General features: G+C 37.7%; 1 protein-coding gene across 1 annotated transcript in view; it reads right to left on the bottom strand.

Annotated features, from left to right (window-relative positions):
- LOC145482674 (endothelin-converting enzyme homolog) overlaps nucleotides 1-25,479 on the bottom strand; it is a 237,657-nt gene that overhangs the window by 117,736 nt on the left and 94,442 nt on the right. Inside the window, exons 9-12 of the mRNA XM_081461309.1 lie at nucleotides 20,323-20,421; nucleotides 18,042-18,119; nucleotides 10,768-10,871; nucleotides 6,166-6,224 (exon numbers count right to left, since the gene is read on the bottom strand). Of these exons, the coding sequence (XP_081317435.1) occupies nucleotides 6,166-6,224; nucleotides 10,768-10,871; nucleotides 18,042-18,119; nucleotides 20,323-20,421 (340 nt within the window). The remainder of the gene's footprint in view (nucleotides 1-6,165; nucleotides 6,225-10,767; nucleotides 10,872-18,041; nucleotides 18,120-20,322; nucleotides 20,422-25,479) is intronic.

Here is a 25,479-nt window from a genome sequence, read left to right as displayed (position 1 = left end):
CGCCAATTACTGAAAAACTTCAAAGAGGCGAGCAAGTTATTGTCAACAACAGCGTGAAGACTCGTGTCAATCGGTCAGATTTTTTTGAGAAACTCGGCTTTCAAGACCAGATCTTTAGCAAAGAAACAATTATTTTTATTCCTAGCAAAGTTTTAGGGGATTTCAAGGCGAATAAAGTAAGGTAAACATCGCCAATTACTGAAAAACTTCAAAGAGGCGAGCAAGTTATTGTCAACAACAGCGTGAAGACTCGTGTCAATCGGTCAGATTTTTTTGAGAAACTCGGCTTTCAAGCCCAGATCTTTAGCAAAGAAACAATTTTTTTTATTCCTTGCAAAGTTTTAGGGGATTTCAAGGCGAATAAAGTAAGGTAAACATCGCCAATTACTGAAAAACTTCAAAGAGGCCAGCGAGTTATTATGTGACAACAACAGCGTGAAGACTGGTGTCATCAGTCAGATATTTTTGAGAAGCTCGGCTTTCAAGACCAGATCTTTAGCAAAGAAACAATTCTTTTTATTCCTTGCAAAGTTTTAGGGGATTTCAAGGCGAATAAAGTAAGGGAAACATCGCCAATTACTGAAAAATTTCGAAGAGGCGAACGAGTTATTGTGTGACAACAATCTTCGAAGTTTTTGTCACAGAATAATTCGCTCGCGTGAAGATAAGAGTGTTATTCCGTGGATAATTATTCTCCGGAACTTCTTCTGTGATATCCTTTACGTAAAGAAATCACACCAAAACCATGCTATACATCTAAAATCTCATTTAGACTATCAGATAGTCTAAATCTGTGCTATTTGGAATGTATGTTTATGTGGTACGAACATGTACGAACGTGTATGTAGGTGGTACGAAAATGGGTGGTACGAAAAGACGTTGGTACGAAAAACCCGGATACATGTAATGGCCTATGGTAAAAATCGGATGCAAATATCCATTACAAGTCCAACGCTTGAAATAGCCAGCTTGAAATACGCGATATCGGAAACAATAGAATAAAGAATAACTTTCGAGGCCTTTGTTTCTTAGCCCCGCCTTGACAAGTTAATGAGCTAAGGCAGTATTCCCTTCGGAGGAAAGCGTACGTGATCTTTGACCAATCAGAGCGTCCCTGTTTACGCTTCGCTGCTAATATTACAGACCTATAATTTTTATTCGACTGCAAGTAAATGTCCCGAGAACAATAGGCATTCTACGCGATGTGATAATGTGGCAAACCTTGATTTCGACTCCGCCATGACAAAACTGATCAAACTGCTGGTTAGTGTGTTAGGTGACGTCACTTCTGCATGCATAAAACTGTTGTCTGTAGGTATGACGTCAATTGTGCATATACTAGTAGTAATCAGAGATTATGAGAGTGCGTTCGACGCTCTCACTCTAATATATATATACCGTCAATAAATGATTTCACTAGCTGACTTTCAACCTTTGTCTATTGCTAAAATCAATTTTTTTTTCAGCAGCAACCGAGGTTTTACAGTCAGACACATATATGCATAGTGTCAAAGTCCATGCTAGTGAAGAGGTCACGATCTGTTGATACATTGCGTGACGCCGCCAGTTTCTGTAGACTCTCAAGTTTAATAGGATATTTAAGTCACGTACATTATTCTAAGCTAGCATTTGCAATCGCGTGCTCGGTTCGCGTGGTCGTTTATCGTAAACAAACTCCGTGCGACTAATTCGAGTCTTTATCCGGTCGAAATTCTATTGTTTGGAATCGGTGGAAAAGTACTCTGAAGGCAAGATCCATAAGACTACTTTATTCATCAGGGAAAATACTGAGCTATCTGTCACGACTGGAACTAATCAACAAATGCAATCAAAATGTAGCTGTTCCACGGTTATCATCCAAAAGCCAAGTCGTGTTAATAAACAAGGACAATTCCCTCAGATTTCGATAAATGCTACCGTCGAAGCGTCAAAATTTCGCCAAAACCTAACGCTGAGAGCAAATAATAGCGAAGCGTACGGCGACTGAATGGAAAGAAGTCAAAGAGAGATCCATCGGAAAGACGAGCTCACATAGCCTGCTCACATACTCACATGTTCGCCACATGTCTTATCACATGTCTTAGCATTAAACGGTACCAGTTTACTGGCCGTGACATGCCCCTGCAAAAATCAAGCGGGGTGGCTATTTTGGTGTCCTTACAGGAATGTGGGTTTTTCGGCCTAGAACCGTGCACAGGGCAACCAACTCTGGAAAGCCACAGGTCAAATTAGGTTTGCGTTCCACTTCGTCGAACGCAATAATACTATTGTCTGTAGGTATGACATAAGAGAAACAGAGCAGGCAAGAATTAGCTGCGTGCTTATAGCCAATCAAAATCGAGCTGGTGACACCAATGTACAATAATACCTTTATATGCCACTTATGACGTTCTATTTCCTGATGAAGATTGTGCTGTTCAGATTAAATTGGTGGAAATAAAGAAGTATCAAGAAGTCTCTTGAGCGACAACATGGAGAATGTGAAGTAAACATCTTGCACCATTATGCAACTAGTCTTCATGGAATCAGTCAACTACTTTTGTTGTGCGTGCAATGGGTCATCTTTGCCGTATATAGAAACCACTTTTGTAGTATTGCAAAATTCCCTGGTGAAGTATGCACTAGTCCAATAATAATAATAATAATAATAATAATAATAATAATAATAATAACAAGCTTTATTTATTGAGGGTAGCACACAACACTAATCACTGAAAAACCAGTGGCCCTCACATAAATATTTACAGAATAAAAAGCTGACGTGTTAAAAATTAAAAATAAGAAACTGATTCTCAAATATCCAACGATTATATAAAAAAACTGAGAGGTGAGATACACTAAGATATTAAAAAGCAAAGCATTGGATCAAGTCTAACAATTAAAACAAGAAAATTAAAAAGATTAAAAATTTACATATCTTGATAAAAATGGTCCAATTCTCTTTAACTGTCCATAAAATATTTTAAAATGGATTTTTTTGAAGCTTTTTATACGGTTAGATTGATTTTTGATATGGGCAGCCTCATATTCCAGAGGCGGCTAGTCGATACTGAGAAAGACCTTCCACCCTCAGACTCCTGTTTGAATGGGGGGCAGACAAGGTTTAATTGACCATGCCTGCTCGTTCTTCCGTTTACCTTTGCATTTCTAATAAGCATCTGGGTAAGATAAGATGGTCACTCCCCTAAAATCCGTTTATATACCAATATTTACTTATTTATTTTCACTTCATAATAAAATGGAACCCAACCTAATTGTTTAAAAAATTTCACACTGTTCGCTTTTGTGTCGGCACCCAGTATTACGCGGGCTTCGCGTTTTTGTAGTCTGAACACATTCTGAATGTTTTCTACAGAGCAGGATGTCCACGCGGTTTAGGCATATAGCATTGTCTGCTTAATCATTGCGTTATAATAAAGTTTCCTTTGATCAAGAGGCAGTTAGCATCTAATTTTCCGTAACACAGCGATTCTCTGTGCTAACTTCTTGCATAGGTCATCCACATGCTCGTCAAGGGAAAGCTGATTGTCGATCGTCACCCCGAGCAGTTTGTGCGAGTGTACCTGACTAAGTTAAGAAGGGAGGAATGTTCCATCTTCTTCATCAATCGTTTTCCCGTAACAAGCATAGATTTTGTTTCGGACTCGTTTATAAAAACAAGGCCAGTGACTTTATCATAGTCGAGGTTAAAAAGCAACTGGTCAACCAAATGAATAAGTGCAGTTTCAGCTGAGTGGGATATCCTGGAAACCAGACTGGACATGGTGAAACAGATCGTTCTCCTTAAGGAAATTGCGCAAGTGTTCACATATGTAGTTCGTATAGTGTGATCGTCCGGGTGAGTGTAGCTCTGAAAAGAACTGTTGTTGGTGACTGACGTTTCGACAACCTGACCGGAAGTCATCTTCAGAGTCAAGCTTGACTCTGAAGATGACACTTGACTCTTGACACTCGACTCTGAAGATGACTTCCGCTCAGGTTGTCGAAACGTCAGTCACCAACAACAGTTCTTTTCAGAACTACACTCACCCGGACGATCACACTATACGAACTACTGATACTCCTGGGTTCAAACCATTTACTGTGTTCACATATGTGTTTCCCTAGTATTTTAGAGAGAATGGGAAGCACAGAAATCGGTCTGTAGTTGTTCTTATCATTCCTACTGCCATTTCCTTTGAAGACAGGGGTGACTTTTGCAACCTTCCAATAATTCTACAACCCTCCTCCGTGTTATTGTCGGGAGGTCAAATGATCCAATGCCCTGTCTGTGAGTCGTTATTGGTGGGTGGCCAGTCGGCGAATCAAGCTCCAGCGGTGCCACAACCAGTTTCTTGGGTTGATCAACGAAAAACAAATTTAGAATCTCGGCAATACTTTGTTTATCCAAGATATTTTCCTCGTTTTCTGTGAGAGGTTTAATTCCACTTTCAGCGCTTTTGTCATCATTTGATAGACATTTGATAACGTTCCGGAGTTTCCTGGAGTTGTTCTTGTTTTCGTTAGTTTTATCCCTGAAGTTCAGTCACACTGTTTTTTGCTTGTTTAAATGCATTCCAGTCACTTTCTGCCTGGCTCTTTCTGGCTTTGTTGAGAAGTTTGTCCCTAGCGTTTATCCCTTTTAGGATTTCAGCATTGAACCATTTTGGCTGAGCTTTGCGCTTTACTCTCTTGTTTCAAAGGAAGGTACTCATCAATAATGCCACTGAATATTTCGTACCAGGTGTCAACTACATCATTAGGATCCTCGAATACAAAGGCGCAGTCCCAGGGAGCCTCATGCAACGATGAAATAAATTGCTCTTTGTTAAGACTCTTTATGTCGCGGTATGTTGTTGAGGTGTGTTGATTATCATTGTTTTTCGAGCGAATAAATTTCCTGTTAACAATGACTGGGAGGTGATCGGACATCCTAGAAGACATAGTCATCACACTGTCGAAGGCGCTCCGGATGATTCTATCTTTACGATACATTTGGCATCCTGGAGTAGAATAGAGCGAGTCAGGCACTTTCACTGAACAAAACGTCTCAGTTAATATCATAATATCAGGTTTTTCTTCTTTGTTGTTTGGACTTGTCAGCAGGACTCTTATCTCCTCAAGTTTGCTCTCTGTTAATAGATGCTGCATGAACGTTCCAATGGCAAACTTCCAAACCCTTTCACGAAGGGCAACGCCAGGTCCTGGGTTTTGAGCGATATCACCACACAAAATGAGAATATTTACTGCCAGGTATTGTTGTCGACCACAGTAATGGCGGACCGCTTCGTCGGTTGGCTTCGGGTAGTAATAACGCTCGTTAGCTGGCTGACACAGGATAATTCAGCTGCATTTCCATACAAACCAACATTTAGGTCAGTATTGCCATGCTTGCGTGTTTTTTTTTACAAAAAAGACTAAGCTGAAGGACAAACTGGACCACTTTTAGCGGAGCACAAAAAAGTCGTTCCTTTGCAAACGTTGACTATGACCAATGAAAGGTATCATTTAAATAACATTTTTAAAAAGTCGCTCGGCAGAGTTAACCCACAAGCTTAGTACGCATGGAGACACTATTCAGGGTTTTGCGGCAAGTCGTCCTGGAATAGCTGTCAAAAGGAAACATCTCAACTGGTGGACATTCTGTCAAGTCAGCTCTTTGTTGAAAAAAGTGAGGGGAGACAGGTTCTTTAATTTCAGCCATTCTCATCAATTTGAAAACAGAGGATATCAATATGTAATTGGTATCATGAAAACATGTAACAAATTAAATATATAATGGAAAACTACAACTTTCAGGAGATTTTAATTTGGAATGATTCCTAACTCACTTCAGCAGGTTTTAAAAAGGTGAGAAATCAGTGGATCCTGCAATATTAGAAAACAAGATGAACCAATCTGATTTAAGCCTAAATTGACTCACTTTCCGAGCACGAAAAGCTCCCAGCAATTGCCATTGCGAGAAAACTATAGAGAGCAATATCATAAGCGAAATGTACAATGTACATCTCTCTCTGTGCGTGAAAGAACAATAAAATGAGGTGACATAAAATATGGGTTAGGGTTGCTTGGAAAGCGAGTGTGATACAGGTTTCAATCTGTTTCCACCAATTGATTATTATTTGAATTATAGAGAAACGTGATGTTTACGCGTAGTAGGTAACAAAAAGTTAACCAAATACTTACTGATTTTGTTAGTCACTCTATCATAGAAGGCATTAACTGTATGTGGGTGAATCATCCACCTTTGTGTTAATAAAACAAAAATAATAAACCATTAATTTCCTTGCCAGTAACAGACTATAAAACTCTACATTGATCAAGTGAACCATCTAATTCAAGTCCCTCTATCACTGAAGATTATTTATTGTATACATAATCTGCATGAATCTGTACCTCTTTTATGTTATCTAACTGGAAGGATCATTTGAAAAACTATCTTAAATACAATACTTTAAACACAGGCTAATTTGGGTACTGATGCAACACTCACATTGACAACTCTAGTCCATTGTATGAAAGCAGACTTGTCTTCACTGGCATTTGAACAGCTTGAGGTTAAACAGTTTGAGGCAGCTGGAATTTTGCTGATTTGTATGGCTATTAGTAAGGATAATGGGCCACTTGGCTCGTATGCAGACTTAAGAGTGCCTGCCCGTAAAAATCAGACAAATTCTTAATTTCGAAGGTCAAGGGTCGATTTCGCTCATATTCTTATGGTAGATAGGCTAGGGCATGACAAAAACTACTGGATAGTTTTTTTGGCAAAATATCCTTTTATTTCAAAGAAATATGCAAATTACCAAATTCCGTTAAAATCGTCATTTGACGCACCATTTTATTAAACAAGTTTGAGAGCCTCGCATGCAAAACCACATCATTCTTCCGTCTTTAAAACACTCAAATATTTTTGTGCAATGTTTAAATGTGTACTGTGCTGATTTTAGGGAATGTTGCGTTGTCTTTTTGGGTGCACAATAATTAAATTTCGAAGACATGTATTTCATCCACTTAAAAGGACTTCGTGAATATAATTAATTTTCACCATGTGCGAAACCTTCAAATGGACCAAGCTTCTGGTGGTTGAATTGCAGAAGGATGGTCTACAGATTCCTGTAAAAATTTCTTTGGGCAAATGATTATGAGCGACGCGAGAGCTTTTCAAAGTACGTCCAAAATGCAAATATTTGATCATCCGTCGTCAATTTCAATTTACGGGTTAGACGTATATTTTAGCATGCGCCACATGACTTGACCTATGTTAAGTTGAAATAGACACAGAGCTGATAATTTCGAAATGTTCTAACCTCATTTGCTGTAAAAGGCAGGTCCAAAGCCGATTTGATGTGTTTCTCTCACCATTCGTCGCACATAAAGCAGAAGTTTGCTTTTGTTTACATAACGTCCGATGTACATCGCCAACTGTCAACTTATTTAACGGTCGAATACCATGAATCTGTGACCCTTGTTCGACACATATGATCACCACTGCATCTAAGTCAAAAACGGCTAAGTCATTCGTAGATAGTTGCTTGCTTTGCACTACACCAAAATATTACGTTTGATCATCATGGTTTGATAGCTTGAATCCTTGCTTGCAGCGGTTCCTTGTTCGTCACGCAATTCTGTCATCCCATTTTAGGGGGTAGGGGTGGGACAATTTCTATCCCAATACATAAGGCTCCGTAAGGCTTGGAATCACTGGGAGCACACAATCGTGTTGAGTAGGAAGAGATTAAATTAAGAAATGAAAATAATGAATAATTACCATTGCCCCTGTTGTTATCTTTTACTCGACCATCGCTACCCACATGCCCCTGCCTAATACTGTAACGCTAAACTCAGACCTAGGTCTTTTCGCGCTATGCAATTATTTTTGGTTTACATGTAATACAGTGGGCTACCCTCGGGGAAATGGGTGGCGACCGCTTAATGGGGCTAGGTTGGTGTACCTTGAATATTTAATTTTTCACTATCGGGCTATAAATTTCTTGGTGAACATGGAGTCAATTCAATACAATCATGATAGACGTGTGTTTGAATTATCACTCGTCATGCACCCTCAATTTCAGACTCTTATCTGCCATCGCCCTTTCCAAAACAAAGTTGTTAAATTTTGGGTGGCCGCTTCATAGGGGTAAAGACAATAATGAAACCCTTATCGGAATGACCATATGATGGCCGCGGAGGTAACCGGTCAATAGGTGTTTTATCTACAATATTTTACTGACGATAATTTTGGACTGTATTGACAACAGTCCTCTATTTTCTGTTACATACCAATGCCTCGCCACTAAGCAAACAAAATACGCCAAACAAAATGGCATGGCCAGGGCTATTTACTCACGTAATTAGTAATTAAATTTAGTCTGTTTTTCTCACGAATTAGACACGTTGTGATTTCAGCTAGTTCTTGCTTCATTAATCTATAATTTTTTTTATGGCGATTTTCTTAAAATTCTAGTGAGTACAGGTACTAGCTTCATCAGCTGTTGTCTGAAACATCAGAACGTACAACAAACGTGATTTGGACCGAGGCCACGTTCACAATAGAATATGATTATATAAATATACACATATATTATTATATATATGAAAAAACAGATGAACAATGATTAAATTGTTTCACTTATCCTGAGAGTACTCTATACAAAATAGATCGAAATGTGCAGCATATGCCGTGACAGCATTGCGTGACGAACAATAACGGCTGTGAGATTGTGCTGCGCCGACACGCTTATCAGCAATGGTCAGCAATCGATCAAACCCAATATTTTGGCGCAGCGCAAAGCAAGCAACTATCTACAAGTGACTCAGCCGTTTTAGACTTAGATCCAGTGATGGTCATATGCGCAGAAAGATGGTCACAGATTCATAGTATTCGACCAATAATAGGTTGACAGAAGGCGATGTACATCGAACGTTAACCTTGTGTAAACAAAAGCAAACATCTGCTTCATGTGCGACGAATGGCGAGAGATCGACTAGAAACACGTCAAATCGGCTTTGGACCTGCCTTTTACAGCAAATGAGGTTAGAACATTTCGAAATTATCAGCTCTGTGTCTATTTCAGCTTAACAAAGGTCAAGTCATGTGGCGCATGCTAAAATATACGTCTAACCCGTAAATTGAAATTTGACGACGGATGATCAAATATTTGCATTTTGGACGTACTTTGAAAAGCTCTCGCGTCGCTCACAATCAGTTGCCCAAAGAAATTTTTACAGGAATCTGTAGACCATCCTTCTGCGATTCAACCACCAGAAGCTTGGTCCATTTGAAGGTTTCGCACATGGCGAAATTTAATTATATTCACGAAGTACTTTTAAGTGAATGAAATATATGTCTTCGAAATTTAATTATTGTGCACCCAAAAAGACAACGCAACATTCCCTAAAATCAACCCAGTACACATTTAAACATTGCACAAAAATATTTGAGTGTTTTAAAGACGGAAGAATAATGTGGTTTTGCATGCGAGGCTCTCAAACTTGTTTAATAAAATGGTGCGTCAAATGACGATTTTAACGGAATTTGGTAATTTGCATATTTCTTTGAAATAAAAGGATATTTTGCCAAAAAAACTATCCAGTAGTTTTTGTCATGCCCTAGCCTATCTGCCATAAAAATATGAGCGAAATCGAATTTTCGACCCTTGCCGAGTTATTTTCCATTTTTATGGACAGGGACTCTTAATTATTTTCCGTCTATCACTTAAGATTATTAATTGTATACAGAATCTGCATGAATCTGTACCTCTTTTTATGTTTTCTAACTAGAAGGATAATTTGAAAAAGGATTTTATACAAGGCTTTTTCAAATTATCATTCCAGTTAGAAAGCATAAAATGAGGTAGAGATTCATGCAGATTCTGTATACAATAAATAATCTTAAGTGATAGACGGAAAATAATAATAGTGGCTTTATTTTTTAACTGGCAGCCGGCTCTAGCTGCTCAGAAGGTTATAAACAAAAAATGGCAATCTACTCGTTCTGGTATGTAACAATGAACATGGAAGTAACAGAGTCAATATTCGCACATTAGAGGTAAGGTTAAGCCTGCATACGAGCCAAAGTGGCCCATTATCCTTACTAATAAATATACAAATCAGCAAAATTCCAGCTACCTCAAACTGTTTAACCTCAAGCTGTTCAACTGCTAGTGAAGGAAAGTCTGCTTTCATACGATGGATGGACTAAAGTTGTCAATGTGAGCGTTGCATCAGTACCCAAATTAGCCTCTGTTTAAACTTCAGCAATAAATATCTCTAGGGTATCACTTTAGAATAAATAAGAAAGAATGTGCATACGTTTGTGCTTAACGTTTTGACTGCCGTAAACAGCTGAGAGTTTTTGCTAATTGTAGTCACCATTCTTCGTGGTCCGCTAAACAAAATTACTTGTCAATTCTTATCTTTAAGAACAATGTAATTGGAATTCTTTCGTAGCATGCTTTCGCTTGGTTACCTGGGAATGGTGATACTATTGATTGAAATGACTATGCAAAATCAGAAACCTCCATCTGGCTCGTGTTTTATCACATTACTGTAAGTGATAACCAATTCCAAAATCACCCCTTGGGGTTTTCAAAAGGATTTACTATTTACCATTGGGTCCATCGTGTAAGCACATTGCATTGATTCAAAAATTGCAGGCTAAGAAACCTATTCATTTGGGTCCTTTTTTCAATCAAATAAGAGGCATTTGCCGTCAGAATATTTGTATAATTTTGACAAGTCTACTTCATTTATTGGTGTATGAAGGTTTCACAAGGATACATCCCTCACCTTCCTTTGTCTACAGCATTATGAAGATCATTTATCATTGCATTCACAGAGAAAGCCCGAATGTTTATCACATTAGTGAAGTAGGATCCTTTTGTTATCCTGAGCTGAAGAAAGAGAACATTATCAAAATGAATTAAAGCTGCTTTGCTGATAATTTCACAAATAGGGAACATAGCCCCTTTGAATATCCTGTTTCTCCCAGTTTCTAGCCACTAAAGGTTAAACTCGTTCTCCCCTGCAAAGAAAGACATGTCCGTTGAGTCCTTTGTCTATAAATTTCTAAATTTTTACCTCCATGTAATACTTTAATTTCGTCAGTTGACAATGGCAATCCTCCATTTTTATGTTTTAACAGACTCAACAAACATAGAGTTGAAAACATTTTATCAGTAATTGTTCCCTTGCTTTTTTATAACAAATAACAATGCAGCAATAAAAAAGACATATTTTTGCCACAGAGCAGAACAGTTCTAGTGTGCTTCTTTTATGATGAATAGGCTACCAATGAAATCTGATCGTTAAGTGCGTGTGACATGATTGCTCTTGGAGAAAAATATCACGTGAGTTGCCTTGCAGCATTGGACCACTGGATTTCCATCCATCCATGCTACTCTAAGACAGCAGGTACCCCAACACGAGTCCTTCCAAATGTACAAGATGATATGTTTTGGGACAAGCAGCCAATGTCTGTGCTTCTTGATCCCACAGATTGGGGCTGGACTCTACACCTTTATCTGGAGGGTTGGTCTAGCTACAAAAATCCGGGGTTTTTTTGAGATTTTTAGACGTTGAAAAGATTTTTAGCTGAGTCTGGAGATTTTTAGAACAATTTAGCAAGTTCGAGGATTTTTAGAGTTTTTAGAGCCACAAAAGTCTGTAAAATGTGTGAAAAAATATTCAGAGAGAGGAATTAGATAAATAATGTTTTTACATGCGCAAATAGGAACCCAATTCGCTTGTATATGCGCATTTAGGAACCCAATTAGCTTGTAAAGCTATATATATATATATAAGAGTGACAAGAGACCAGTCATGGCTTCATGCACAGCGGTTTCACCATTCAATTAACTTTGAGTTTATTTTAAACATTGATGGGATTTTTAGACGCATTCTCGTGATTTCTCGGAAAAGCTTTGATATTTTTTGTTAAAATTGTGAGATTTTTAGAAAAAAAAATGAGATTGTTAGAATTTTTTCTGAGGTTTTTAGAACTTTTTTGGAGATTATCTGGATAGATTTTTAGACGATTTTCGGGGATTTTTGTAGCTAGGCCTACTGGAGGGTAGATAAACCAAAATGGGTTGCCCTACCAAGAGTGACTGTCAGCTGTAAAAGAGCTAGCACATAAAGAGCTGCACAAAAAAATGTGTATGTGCTAATGTAGATCTTCAATGTAGTGTGCTTTCTGTGTTTGATCGTCAGTTTCCTATGTTTGTTCTTGTACAGATGTGTACAGTCATCTCAGCAACAAAGATAAAAGAGAACAGTAAGTTTCATTGCATGTTTATTGGTCAAACCAGCCAGAGACCCACTGATGGAGACAAACAATCTTCACTGATACCTAATTAATGACATGGTATTTTTAGGTTTCTCTTTCCACGGCAATGCATAGTTAACAATAAGTAAGATGTTATTTATCGAGGACGTCATTTGACGGTAGTTACACTGATAACCTCATGACCCTCAAAATAATCAATAAGAAATAAGAAGAAAAAGCAATAATAAATAAGACTATTAATACATGTAATGAAAAATTAGAGCAGTGCATTCACACCCTGATTTTGCTCAGTCAACTCTGGTGTTGTGCGATAGCAAACAAAGTGAATGATAGATAACGATCTGCACATGAAGTTGAAGTGGTGGTGAACAAATTATAACCTGTGGCGGCAACCCGACAAAGTGTCTTTAATAAAGTATTGATTTGTACTGGACAAAATAATTTCCAGTCATAAGGCATTGTTAACATTTTTCTAAATAAAATTCAGATCGCCAACATGCATTTGAGATAAAGATTTCTCGAGAAAATAACATTTTGAACAGCCGACCCTGCAAGACAATACACCGTCAATATTTATGTTTTTAAACCTACCTTGTGTTTGTATTTGTTTCAATTGCTTGATTATTTTTACATCTTGCTTTCACCATTGAAAAGGGTTAAATTTGTAATGAATGACCCATTTTGTCCACAAATTATGGCCTTTTGGCGAGCTGCATAATCAACTAGGAACGTTTGTTTTCTGACAACAAATCATGGCTATTTGCCAAGCTACAACTCAGAAATTGTTTTCTGAACACACATCATAGAGCTCAAAATTGCGATCCACTGGTCGCCAATGCGACTAAAAATCGAATGTTGTTAACTGGTCGCCTGTGGGCAACTCACCTTTTCTTCCGTCAACCTTTTAACCTCAAAGGAAAACTGACCTTATTTGTGGATGAAAGATGCACTTTCTCCAATAGATATAAAAAAACAAATACACGATTCTCCAATCGCTGGCTAGATTACCATGTTTGGTTCAGTGGAAACTTCATTAAGAGGTACTCCAGGCATATCTAAATAACGCGTGCACGCAGACTGGTAGAACTACCAACAATGTGGCAGAGCAGGGGCCTGATTACAATATGTCTGTCAATTGCACCACACGAAGCCTCATCTTAGCGCGAAAAAATACATAGACATGAAACTAGATGAGGATGAAGAGGGACATGAAAAACATGACTGAAGCTGCTTTCGCATTAATTATTATTAACACGATGTTATTTTTATATGTCCTTCATGCAAAATTTTACCATCGGATAAGTTCTTTGTACGTAAACTTAGAATGATGTCGAAGATTGTGTAACTAATAAAGAAGATAATAAATCAGTGAAAAAAGGCGACCAAAAATTACCATCTGGCGGCCAAAATATTGGGATTAGTTGCCAGTTGGGTCCTCAATGACCTTTAACAAAAAACGATAATTTCGAACCCTGTGACACGACCATTTACCAAGGTAAACAACACCCAAACTTTGTTTTCTGACACACAAATCATGGACATTTGCCGCTGCCAAGCTACAAAAGATTCCTTCCTTATGACGCACGCTCAATTACCTATTGTAAAGGGGGAGCTGTTCGTAATAACAGGCCGAAATTGCAACTTTGCAGAAATCATACACAATGCCATCGATTCTATAAATGTGACTGGTACACGCACACATGATGTAATTTGCCCCTACTACGAGTCAGCCGAATTGGCAAACATGGTACAGCTGTTTTAAAAAAGTCTCGATGAACAGACCACGCGAATCCAGGATGATGCCTCAATTGCTGAGGTGTTTAATAAACACTTCACGAGCTTAGCTGGCAGGCAAAACTGCTGCCGAGTTTAATCCAACAACCCTAAAATCTTTTGTCAGCAAACGCAAGGTATCAGATATCAAGTATGCCTTTCCTACTATCACGCCAAATGAGACCAAAAAACTGACTGAGGCAATCCCGTCAGGTAGAGCGACTGGTGTGGACGGCGTGAGCGCCCGCATATTTAAGATAGCAGCTCTAGCAATAGCGCCATCACTCGCCAAACTCAAAAACATCTGTATTGCTAGTGGCACATTTCCGACAGCATGGAAAGAGGCTAAGGTGATGCCCTTAAGTCATTAAGTCATTCCAATTCTCAGGCTTTCTCAATTTTATTCATTTCTGTGAACTACATTTTGCTTCCTGTTATTGTTACTGTTACTGTTACTGTTACTGTTACTGTTACTGTTACTGTTACTGTTACTGTTACTGTTACTGTTACTGTTACTGTTACTGTTACTGTTACTGTTACTGTTACTGTTACTGTTACTGTTACTGTTACTGTTACTGTTACTGTTACTGTTACTGTTACTGTTACTGTTACTGTTACTTTTGCTGTTACTGTTACTGTTACTGTTACTGTTACTGTTACTGTTACTGTTACTGTTACTGTTACTGTTACTGTTACTGTTACTGTTTCTGCTACTGCTACTGTTTCTGTTACTGTTACTGTTACTTTCACTGCTATTGTTTCTGTTACTATTACTGTTACTGTTAGTTACTGTCAGTTACTGTTACTCTTACTGTTACCGTTACCGTTACTGTTACTGTTACCGTTACTGTTGCCGTTACTGTTACAGTTACTGTTACTGTTACCTTTACTGTTACTGTTACTGTTACAGTTACTGTTACTGTTTCTGTTACTATTTATACTATTACTGTTACAGTTACTGTTTCTGTTATTGTCACTGTTTCTGTTACTGTCACTGTCACTGTCACAGTCACTGTCACTATTACTGTCACTGTTACTGTTACTATTACTATTACTATTACAGCACAAAACTATTTACAATAACAATTGTATTAAAATCGTTAAAAAAGGAGGCAAAAGGTAGTTAAAAGAAATGAATAAAATTTGGAAAACCTTTGAACTGGAATGACTTGTTTAAAATGCCACAGAAACAGCGAAAGTATCATCATTATTATTATCATCATCATCATCATTATTGTTATCATTATTATTATTACTATTACGATTGCTATTGCTATTACTAATGCTGATGCTATTGCTAATGCTAATGCTAAGGCTAATGCCATTACTATTACTATTATTATTATTGTTATTGTTATTGTTATTGTTATTATTATAGTCTACAGACTCGATACACAAGTATATTATAAGTCTACAAGTGGCATGTGATAAAACACAGAAAACATGGTAAACAAGCAAGTACCACTGAAAAGATAGCATTTGTTGATAAGCTATGACAAACAGAAATTTGAAACTTGCACTATTCCAGAGCTAAAATTCCGTACAGTTTTGCCTTACAGAGTGGAGATGTTTCATCGCTTCTGAAAAGCAAGGTACACTCATCATTCTGAAGTGCAATACCACACTTAGGTTACACTTGGTGTCACCAGGGGAAGCTGTTAACCTAACCAAACAAGATGGTGTGGTCTACATAATTAAACATCAGTTGTTCCATCACGAAATTAGAAGACCAGTGTGCACCAAAAGATCAAGAAGGAAGACCAAGAGATTTCAAACCCTAGCCATGGCCAGGCCTCTGCCTTTTCAGAGCATACTGCAGGACTGGCAACTATTTGCGATTAGGATGATTTAAGGTCTTAAGATTGAGACTTGCACTGATACACAAAGAGGGTTATAGAGCAATGCAGATACAACTTAACCATGGCAGTATGATCAAAAAGTACAATAGGAGGTCAGCATGCCAATAGACTGTTGAAGGCAAAACTTTCCAAAGAAATGGCAAGGATCAAAATCCATCAAGCACAGCAATCATAGCTGACCAATGTGCAACATATGAGTATATGCATGGTACAGCACTCCTCAATGTTTTGATAAATAATAGTTTTTTAAGTGCCTATGAAATGAAAGGCTTTTCAAAATCCAGAAGAATGGCATTTTCCTTTTAAGAATATCTTTATATTATGTAAATTAGGAAAGTGATGATGTCATAAGTTGTGCAATTAAAACGCTAAAATACTGAATAAATAATATCCCTGGAAATATTGGAACGGTACTGTTCTTCAAACTTAACACCAAGAGTGTACATCACAAAACAAACAAAATGACCATTTTTGTGCTGTTGCAATGACAACAGTTTTGCCACTGGTTATTTCTTAATTAAAACTGAAATTCCAAGTTTACTAGGAGAGTTTAGCCAATATGGTAACCATGTCTGTTCCGAGCAGGTCTCACTTTAAAGGTTGCAAATGAGGATATTTGGTTTTTCACAGAAAGAGACTGGAGCCACTTCTGGTACCAAGTTTGAAAAACACTGCTACAATATTTCTAGAGATATTCATGATTCAGTATTTTACAATTTATGATTTTAGTTGCACAACTTATGGAGTCATCACTTTCCTAATTTACATAATACAAAAATGTCAGTATCTCTAAAACAAGAAAAGATATTCCAAAAAGCAAAACGCCGCTCTTCTGTATTTTGAAAAAGCTTCAAAATAAGGAGGCACTTTTAAGGCTACAATGTATGTACAGTTCATCCTGCCTTTGAACATAAAGCTAGAAAGTCACTAAGGACCCTAAACAAGAATGCAAGGGTGTTTGATCAACATAGATCACATGAAAACACACTGCACACCTACACTGCAACCTGTCTTACTTTTACCAAGTTGAACCTGAATGCAGATGTCCTGCATTTGACATTGTGTGAAAAATGGAAGTGATTTTGCTGAGCAAAATGTAAAATTGTGACTGGGATTCTATCAGAGTACATGTGCCTCTCCTGTTTCCTGCTGGGGTGCCACTTAAGTGGCACTTCAGCTCCCTTGAAAACCACCCAAGAAAAATTCCCGCCACAGATCCTGGCAAGAATTTATCAGAGGATCTGCTCTTGACTTGGATAACACAATTATTGTCATGGATCCCAGCAAGAATCCTGGTGGGAATAAAATCTTGGTAGGGAAAACGTCCAAAGTGATAGAATATGGTGAAGATATGGACAGGTAGAAAGTATATTTTTTTACTTCAGTTATCGAGGTGAATCTAGATGAACTGGAGCCACCTCCTTTTTTGTGGTCTAGTCTGGCACGTGCCTTCGGCCAGCATGCTTTTCTCTTAATAGACCGTTTTCGATATATTAAAATTCAGCTTGGCAGTGAGGCTTAGAGGACACAAACAAAAGAAATGGAACGACCATGTTTATTCATTTCTTTTGTTTGTGTCCTCTAGGCCTCACTGTCAAGCTGAATTTTAATATATCGAAAGTGGCCTATTCAGCAGTGACCCTCCTCCCCCACCCAAAAAAACTGTAGGCAAAGGAGTTTTTCGACTAAAAGATACTGGCTTGGACAAGTTCCTCGAAAAGTACAACGAGTTAATAGACGATATGCATAAGCGAAAACCGCTACAGCTAAAAACTCTAACATGGGATCAACCTAAGATGATAATTAAACAGCTATGAGGTAACATCTTAGCAACAGTCTTCACAATCTTTCAATAAAACTAAAGTTCCAACACAGAACTGACAGAGTCCCCTTATCTTCATAATTTTTAGTGGGCGTGTTGTTTTCTTGTTTCTCTGAGATTTGCGGCATAACTGAAAGCAAGTGCCCAACTTCATATCAAAGACAGTTCTGATGTCATTTCACTTTGAATGTAGTAATTGCACTATACATACAATGTAAAGCGGAATTAGTGTTATAGTTATATTGATATCAATAGTCTGTAGAGAGTCACATTTAGTTGTAAACCATACACTATTGTTATCTGATGTTTTCAAAACACTTACATTCTTGAATCTGTCTCTCAGCCTGCTTGGATCTTTCATATATTCAGGATATCCAATGTTTTGTCTGATTGCAGCAGCCTGTTAGTTATAAAATCACGTTAAATCAAAAACTTATTACATGTACTTCATCACTCAGAGAAACTTTCATGTAAAATGCATAATTATATTCCGTAAAAGTGGATATAGGTATACATTCTTACACAAACAAGCAAATACGCATTCATATAGTATACAGGTACAAACAGAACTATTTAGATATACAAATAAAACTGCATTACACTGAATAAAATATGGGATTATGAAACTATGAGCTTTTTACAGCATGACTGTTGTCTTAAATGGATGGGAATGAATAATGGTGTGAGCACAGGCGGCCCAGACGATGTATGCGATTAATACGTGACATTACGCTGTTGGCGATTGCGTGACAATTTTAGCCGTTTATAAGACGATGTATGAGAATACTTCGAAAATTACTCCAAATGCTGCGTGGAGAAAACAATTTGAATAAAATGGTTTACCTTATGTTTGCATTGCGTTATTTTGATGTCTCTAGGTTCCTAGAGGTGGTTTGGAGCCATTTAAGCGAGTTTCACTTTCTGGCGGTTTGCTTCCCCTAAAGAGTATTCTCTTAGGGGAACCGAACCGCCAGAAAGAAAAACTCGCCAAAATGACTCTCAACCACCTCCAGGAACCCAGAGACATCAAGATAATGCATAATGTCACGTATTAATCGTATACAACGTCTGGGCCGCCTGAGGTGTGAGAAGAATGGATGATGGTGGGATAAGAGTGTGTAAAAGTTCTGTCTAAAAATGTTTAAATATAGAGAATACTTTCATAAATTATAAAAACGACAAACACATGGAACAAAAAATGTTAAAAAAAGCTTTAAGATTTTCACCCGGGCTTTCCAAAGGAAACGCCCGAGTTGAAATTTTTTTCGTTCAGTCGCAAATCGCAGTCAAGTCCTTAACACGCACGCGCGACGTTATGCTGCTGACCAAAAGAAGCGCGGCTTGTGGGGACGAGAATGACTCTCTAATCTTCATTTAATTACTTCTTCGGGACTTGAAATGGAAAGGAAAAACACAATTAAATGTTTAGGTGGCCCCAGAATGGAAGATCAAGATGTACAGAATGCTCAAACCTTTCTGGTGAAGAATTTCTTCCCTTTAACTGCCGCGAAAACACAACGATCGCAGCGTTTTCAAGTAAGCTTAAGTTTTGAATACGCGGATTCAACGCAGCTTCCTGGACTTTAGAAAACAGAAATGGTCATGTACAGTATTACTTCGAAGTTGAATTCCACTTTAACGATTGGTAACCCACGGCCGATAAAATGCCTGCAAAAGTCCTAGGCATAATAGACTAGCGTGAGGAATTAATTTGAACACGCTGTCATGCTCAGAAGCTCGTCTGCGAAATTGTGAACATTTTTTTGCTTTTAGATAAGATTTTTTGCATCATCGTGAATCATTTCCCGTCACGTTTCTTTCATTTGGTTGCTTTTATTTGAAAATTTTAGGTTTTAAAAGCGAACAGTATTTTACACGTTGGATTTCTGCATATTTAATTTACGGCGACCTCCGCAGTTTGTTTGTTTAGGAGTTATTCGCTTGGTTCAAATATATTTTTTTGGAGTTTTATTCAGTTACTACAGAATTCCTGAGAAAAGAACTAAGTGAGTACCAATTTAACACAGTTGACATCACAGGCGGTCCTTTCTACACGTATCATTTAGAGCAATTTTCGAAGCATTCTCCTACATTGTCTTATAAACGGCTAGAACTGTAACGCAATCGCCAACACCATAATGTCACGCATCCATCCTAGTTCATAGGGAATGAGGCGGTAACGACATGAAAGTGTCATGTTGCTCTAAAAAAGCCCGAGTTCACGCAGACATGCGTCTTGTTTCTTAAGAATTCAGTGTTAAGGTTTTGGGGAATCGTATCATTTTGACATGGTACTGAATGACTGTACATAATAATTATATTTAGTGTATAAAACACTACATATCTTACAAATAACTGCATGCAGATTTACTACAGATATAAACAGCTGGCGTCACTTCTTTCGTTACCCTGCAGGTCCAGCTGCTAATAAATTTTAAAATATATTTTTTTGTCTGTGGATAACTCACGTGCGCTTTAAATAAATTTTAAATATTTTGTTTCAGAAAATGTAGATAAGGTAGTGGTATCGATTTAGCTTACAACAAAAGGCCATAAAGCAAAAGGCTCACAATAATTGATGAATACATCTTAGAAGGAAGTACCTTTTCCTTTGCATATTTCTTTGTTCTAGTGTCCATCCAGTCCAGGTTATCTAGGTTGGCAATAAAGCTTTCCCGCAAATCATTGATCATTTGCATTACCTGTAAATAGCAATGTCAGTAAGGCAACTTTCTTCTTTACTTCTTACCTCGATTGTCAGCAATCTATTGTACGAATAAATATAGGTCTTCCAAAGGAACCAAGAGGTACTTTTTTAAAATCCCCACCTTAGAGTTGAAGCTAACCAATTGAACAGTCTGAAATTATACTATTTTTAACAAGAAGCTTAAAATATTTATTTTTAGCCATTTTTAACCCTAGTTCTATACAATATTTTAGCTTGCAACATACTTATCTAAATTAGCACTATTTTTAACCATCAAGTTTTTATCATAATTACAAGCATTGTTCATTGTTCAGTTCATTATGGGTATTTCTTCCACAAGGGCTGGATCCAAACCACCAACCCATGAACCTAGGACGCTTAAGGGCTCTGTCCTTGGTATTACTTAATGGCTATACACCCTCTGGAGAATATGCCTTATTCCCAACAGTGCCGTTTTTGAATTTTGTGGAGGTTAATGTTTGCTGGTATTTCACTGATGAATTTCTCTGAACCTTTCTTAATCACTCCTAATGCACCTATGACCACTGGCATTATTTACGTCTTCATCTGTGTGGTATTAAGACCGAGTGCGGGTAAAGGAAACACAACGCCATGCTTGTATATATGGAAAACTTCACTCTGTAATTTCACTGACTGATCACGTGACCTAAACATGTGTTCACTCATGAATATTAACGACATTACATCCCTCCTCTTCTTGGGATGAAAAACAAGATATGAATAAACACATACATAATGAGTAACAGTTTGTGAGTAACTCTACCTTTAAAAAATAAACATTCTAAGTAACAACGACAATGCTCACTGTTCGATAATCAAAGTTCAACTGTTCAACTGAGATCTGAGAAAAATAGTCTTGTAAATGTCAACTTTCTTTAGATGAAATAAATGTATCAGAAAAGTTCCTTGCTTCAGCCCATTTGCCATAGATGACTTGTACATAGTCAGAAAATCTAATACGAGGTTTGACTTGTCTTTTGGATCGTCTCGACAGACTCTCTTCTTTGGTCTCAGATGGGTTTTGCTGTATTCCTGGGGTCTTTTTGTCATCTTTCTTTACACCATTCTCTTGGCTCTGTGCAAAGTCCTTTGGAATAACTTTGAAGTGGGAAGAGTTTCTGGTGACAGTTTGTGAACCATTACTTGCTGTGACCATTGTCCCCTTTTTCTCCTCCACATCGAAAGGCTTTAGATTGTAGGGGGTGCTTAAAGGAGGTCACTCCAAGCTGTGTATTTTTTTCCATCATCAATAAAAAGTTCACATTGAGTTGAGTTACTCACCGTTGTTTCAGCTTCTGTAGTGGATGCGATCCCAATGAAAAAGAAGTAAAAAGTTCGACACTGGGAGCCACCATTTTGAAAAGATCTTGAAGGCCAGGCAGCATATTCATGACGTCATTCCGTCCGAGAGTGTGTTTGTTCTTTTGAGCTTTAGTATGGCTGCTCTTGAGGCCAGAACGCGCTAGTGATTCCGCGGGAGATAATAATCAAGTTGAATTGATTGATCGGTTGGAAAATGCTCTGTGGTGTACTTGTGAGAGATGTGCAACCATACCGACGCAAAGAGAATGTGTTTGTTGCCGAGAACAGTCGGAGTAGATGGAAGATACATTTTGCAGTACAATTGCAATGGACGCAGTTAGTGGAAGAGGGGGTTTATTTTTAATTGCAAATTGCTCTCAGAATTGAACTGGTGGCTTAAATAAATCCCCAGTTTAGTGCTTTTGATCTGATTTGTCTTCATTTTTATGTTACTGGCGGTTCAATGCCGATGGAGTTCTGGTATCACAGAAACTGACGAGTTTTCAATGGTGTGTTTAAATCGGGCGGATGCTTTCCACCTCACAAGTCTGTGTTTTTACTTATAAGATTTGGATACTTTTTGCTCGTGTTCGTACGTGTTTGCCTAGGTTTCTTTACACTTACGGACTACGTGGACTCTTGTGAAATACGCAGTGACTTTACATGTAAGATGCGAAGTGAAATCGACGTCTTTGACGTGAAATGTGAAATTGACGACATTCCTTATCAGCGCCCAAGATTTTTTGTGAGAATTGTAATTTGTATTGTTGGAAAGCTAAGCATAAGTAATAAATTTTGGATAGAAGAAAAAAGTATATACAACTTTTACATGCGTAAACCAGCGGAAGGAAAATTGACACTGCAAGTGTGTTTTTCGTATCGCTTGTGTCGTGTTTACTGGCATCGTTACTTGACAAAGCATGCAGTAAGATTACAGCTTCATTTTTGTTCATGGATGTTATGTAACATCCATGAGCTTAGGAGGCAGTCGGATGGCGCTCACTCACTCACTCACTCACTCACTCGATTCTAATTAATTTATTCATTAAACCTGGATTAAACAATTTTTCCTACCTCCCCTGCCAAGTATTGTTTTTGTCCAAGAGTGTCCAGTCGTCTTCAGGAAGGTTCTTTGACGAGGGGGACTAGAAAGGCGTACATTTTTGCCCGATAAACCGAGAGCCTGGGTACGAGTTTGTCGAACACCTCGGATTGAGGTCGGCCGTTTTGGTTTCATGTGATTTTCTTTCGTAAATATGTTGTTTTTTTGCCTATCGGCTTTTGCTCACACCTAGATGAAAGTTGGTAGAGGTATTTATGACTGTGGTCATGTATCGTTCACAACAGCACGGTCGGCGAGGTCAAAGAATTGATACAAGACACCCGGGAAGACAAAGCCAGAAAGTGAGATCATGATTAGCTTTTTTTCTTGGCAAGAGAATTTGATGGTTTCCACTCGCTTTCTCTCGTTGTGTAGTCTAAGGTAAGCTTAAATTCTTGTTAGGTTTTGGTTTCATTGTTTCTTTATTGTTTTATTTTGTACGCACACGTTGAAATTCTGCCTGTGTTAGTATCGCAAGCTCGAAATTTGTAAGCTTGTTTTTAAATACTTAGGGGAAAAAAATTTCGAATTGCCTTATATTTTATTTTTGTTTTCGTTCACATTACATTTCTTTTGTATTCCATGCAGTTCGACCAAATTTCTTCACGGATGATATGCAAGGCAACTTACATGTACGATTGAGTAAATATACACTGCAATATTTTAGTGATGGATGAACAAATTAAGTCCAAGAGACTGTGTAGATCTATTTGTTTGCGAGAAAGATATGCTGTCCAATTGTGTCAAAAAGTCGGACGCATGGTGGCTGGTTATGTAGACTTTTTTTTTTTTTTGCTCTTAGAAATGAGAGATTCAAACAAATTGACATCAAAACTTGAATTATGGAGAAGAGACTGCTTGATACTTGTCAACAATACATAAGTATGTTCTGTAATCGTTACAAAAATCTATTAGCTGAGACATATCTGCGATCCTTTTGAATATTGCTGCATTGCTAGTGAGACTAGCACAAACAATTACCAAGATATATAGGAATAAAATACCGTGATTTTTGTTCCCAAGAAAGAAAATTATTGTTATTCTACTTGCATGCACTACAATATGTAGTATCCTTATTATTGTATTGCACCAAGCTGGGGGACTTCTTCCTGCCGTTGACTTAAGTTGCACTTTTTTTCAGGCTGGAGGTATTATAAGACTTAACAGGATGGGAATTTCAAACATTTATAATTTTGATTATTTATCCCAGAAATAAGATCTAGTGGGCCGCATTAGGTTTGTGAAAGGGGTTTCAGGCTTGAAGCTACACGTATATGAAAGGAAAGCCTTTCCTGTTAAAAAAACACTGCAAAATGGATAGGCCTTTGACCTTGGGCCAGAGCCTCCTCGTATAAATCTTTGTTACTTCCCTTCCTCCTCTTCATGGACATAGTTCTATAAAAAAAACCTTGTAAATTGTAAATAAAAACATTCCCTTCACTTCAGGCTCATGATTGAAACAAAACTGTCTGAAATCATTCTTATAATATTGAAGGAAATACTTTTTTTTTTTCTATAGATTTCCTGTTTATCCACAAGCTACAATCAAATTGTGTATGTTTGACTTAGCTTAAACTAAACAAGATTTTGCCAATATCCATGTCTCACTTAAGTGAAATTGGGCAAAATAGTCTTGGCAGTCCTAGCATTCTCAAGTTGATTGTCTCAAATAAATTTCAAAATGATGTATTGTAATTTTTGCACAATAGTAATCATTGTTATACAGCTGTTTCATAATGTTAACTGAACAAGGACCATAACCAATTTACCTTGACCCAAAATGCACTGCTGACTCATATACATAATTATATTGTCAATTTTGGACTGACTGGTAAATATGGTGTACTCTCATTTAATGATTTCATTTTGAAACAGACTGTTGTTATTCTTTGACACTACATCATGTATAAGTTGATATGATAACAATGTTCCAATTTCAATCAAAATTAATATTATTATCCATTTTAAAATTTATAAGCTGTCTGTGTAAACAACTTGTTATTTGACTCTTGTATTCCTTTTCTATTTCGAGCAGTCCGACCTCGAGCCCTGGCTGGGAACAGTGTGTTGTGTTCTTGAGCAAGACACTTAACTCTCACAGTGCCTCTTTCCACTCAGGTGTATAAATAAGTACTGGCAAATTTAATATTGTGTAAGTAACCCTGCGATCGACTAGCATCCCATCCGGGGGTATTAGAAATACTCCTAGCCGCTTCATGCTACAGAAACCGGGATAAGTGCCGACCTGATGGGCCACTTGACTCATATACAGACTTTACTTCCACATCGGAGTTGTTGTTTGCCTCTTTTTTAGAACGAATGCTCGTGCAAAACATTTCTCATGAAAATGACTTGATTTTCAAGAGAATGAACGTACAGGTGACATGCATTTTCATACGAACAGTTTTGCACAAAGACTCATTTTGCCACAGAGGCAAAAGTCAACTATTCATCCATGAGCTGGCTCAGGGAGCCTTTGATTTACCGTAGCTCTGCTTTCATTAGCACCTGTAATTCCCCAAAATAATGTGAACGAAAAAAAAAAAAACCGTCCTTACTTAATGATGAATTGTGTTGATAAAATTGAAAACAAATTGCAACACATTTCAGACATAATATTATTTACAT

Source organism: Orbicella franksi, chromosome 3, assembly GCF_964199315.1.
Source record: "Orbicella franksi chromosome 3, jaOrbFran1.1, whole genome shotgun sequence".
Classification (NCBI taxonomy): domain Eukaryota; kingdom Metazoa; phylum Cnidaria; class Anthozoa; order Scleractinia; family Merulinidae; genus Orbicella; species Orbicella franksi.
This window is presented reverse-complemented; position numbering and strand designations above follow the sequence as displayed.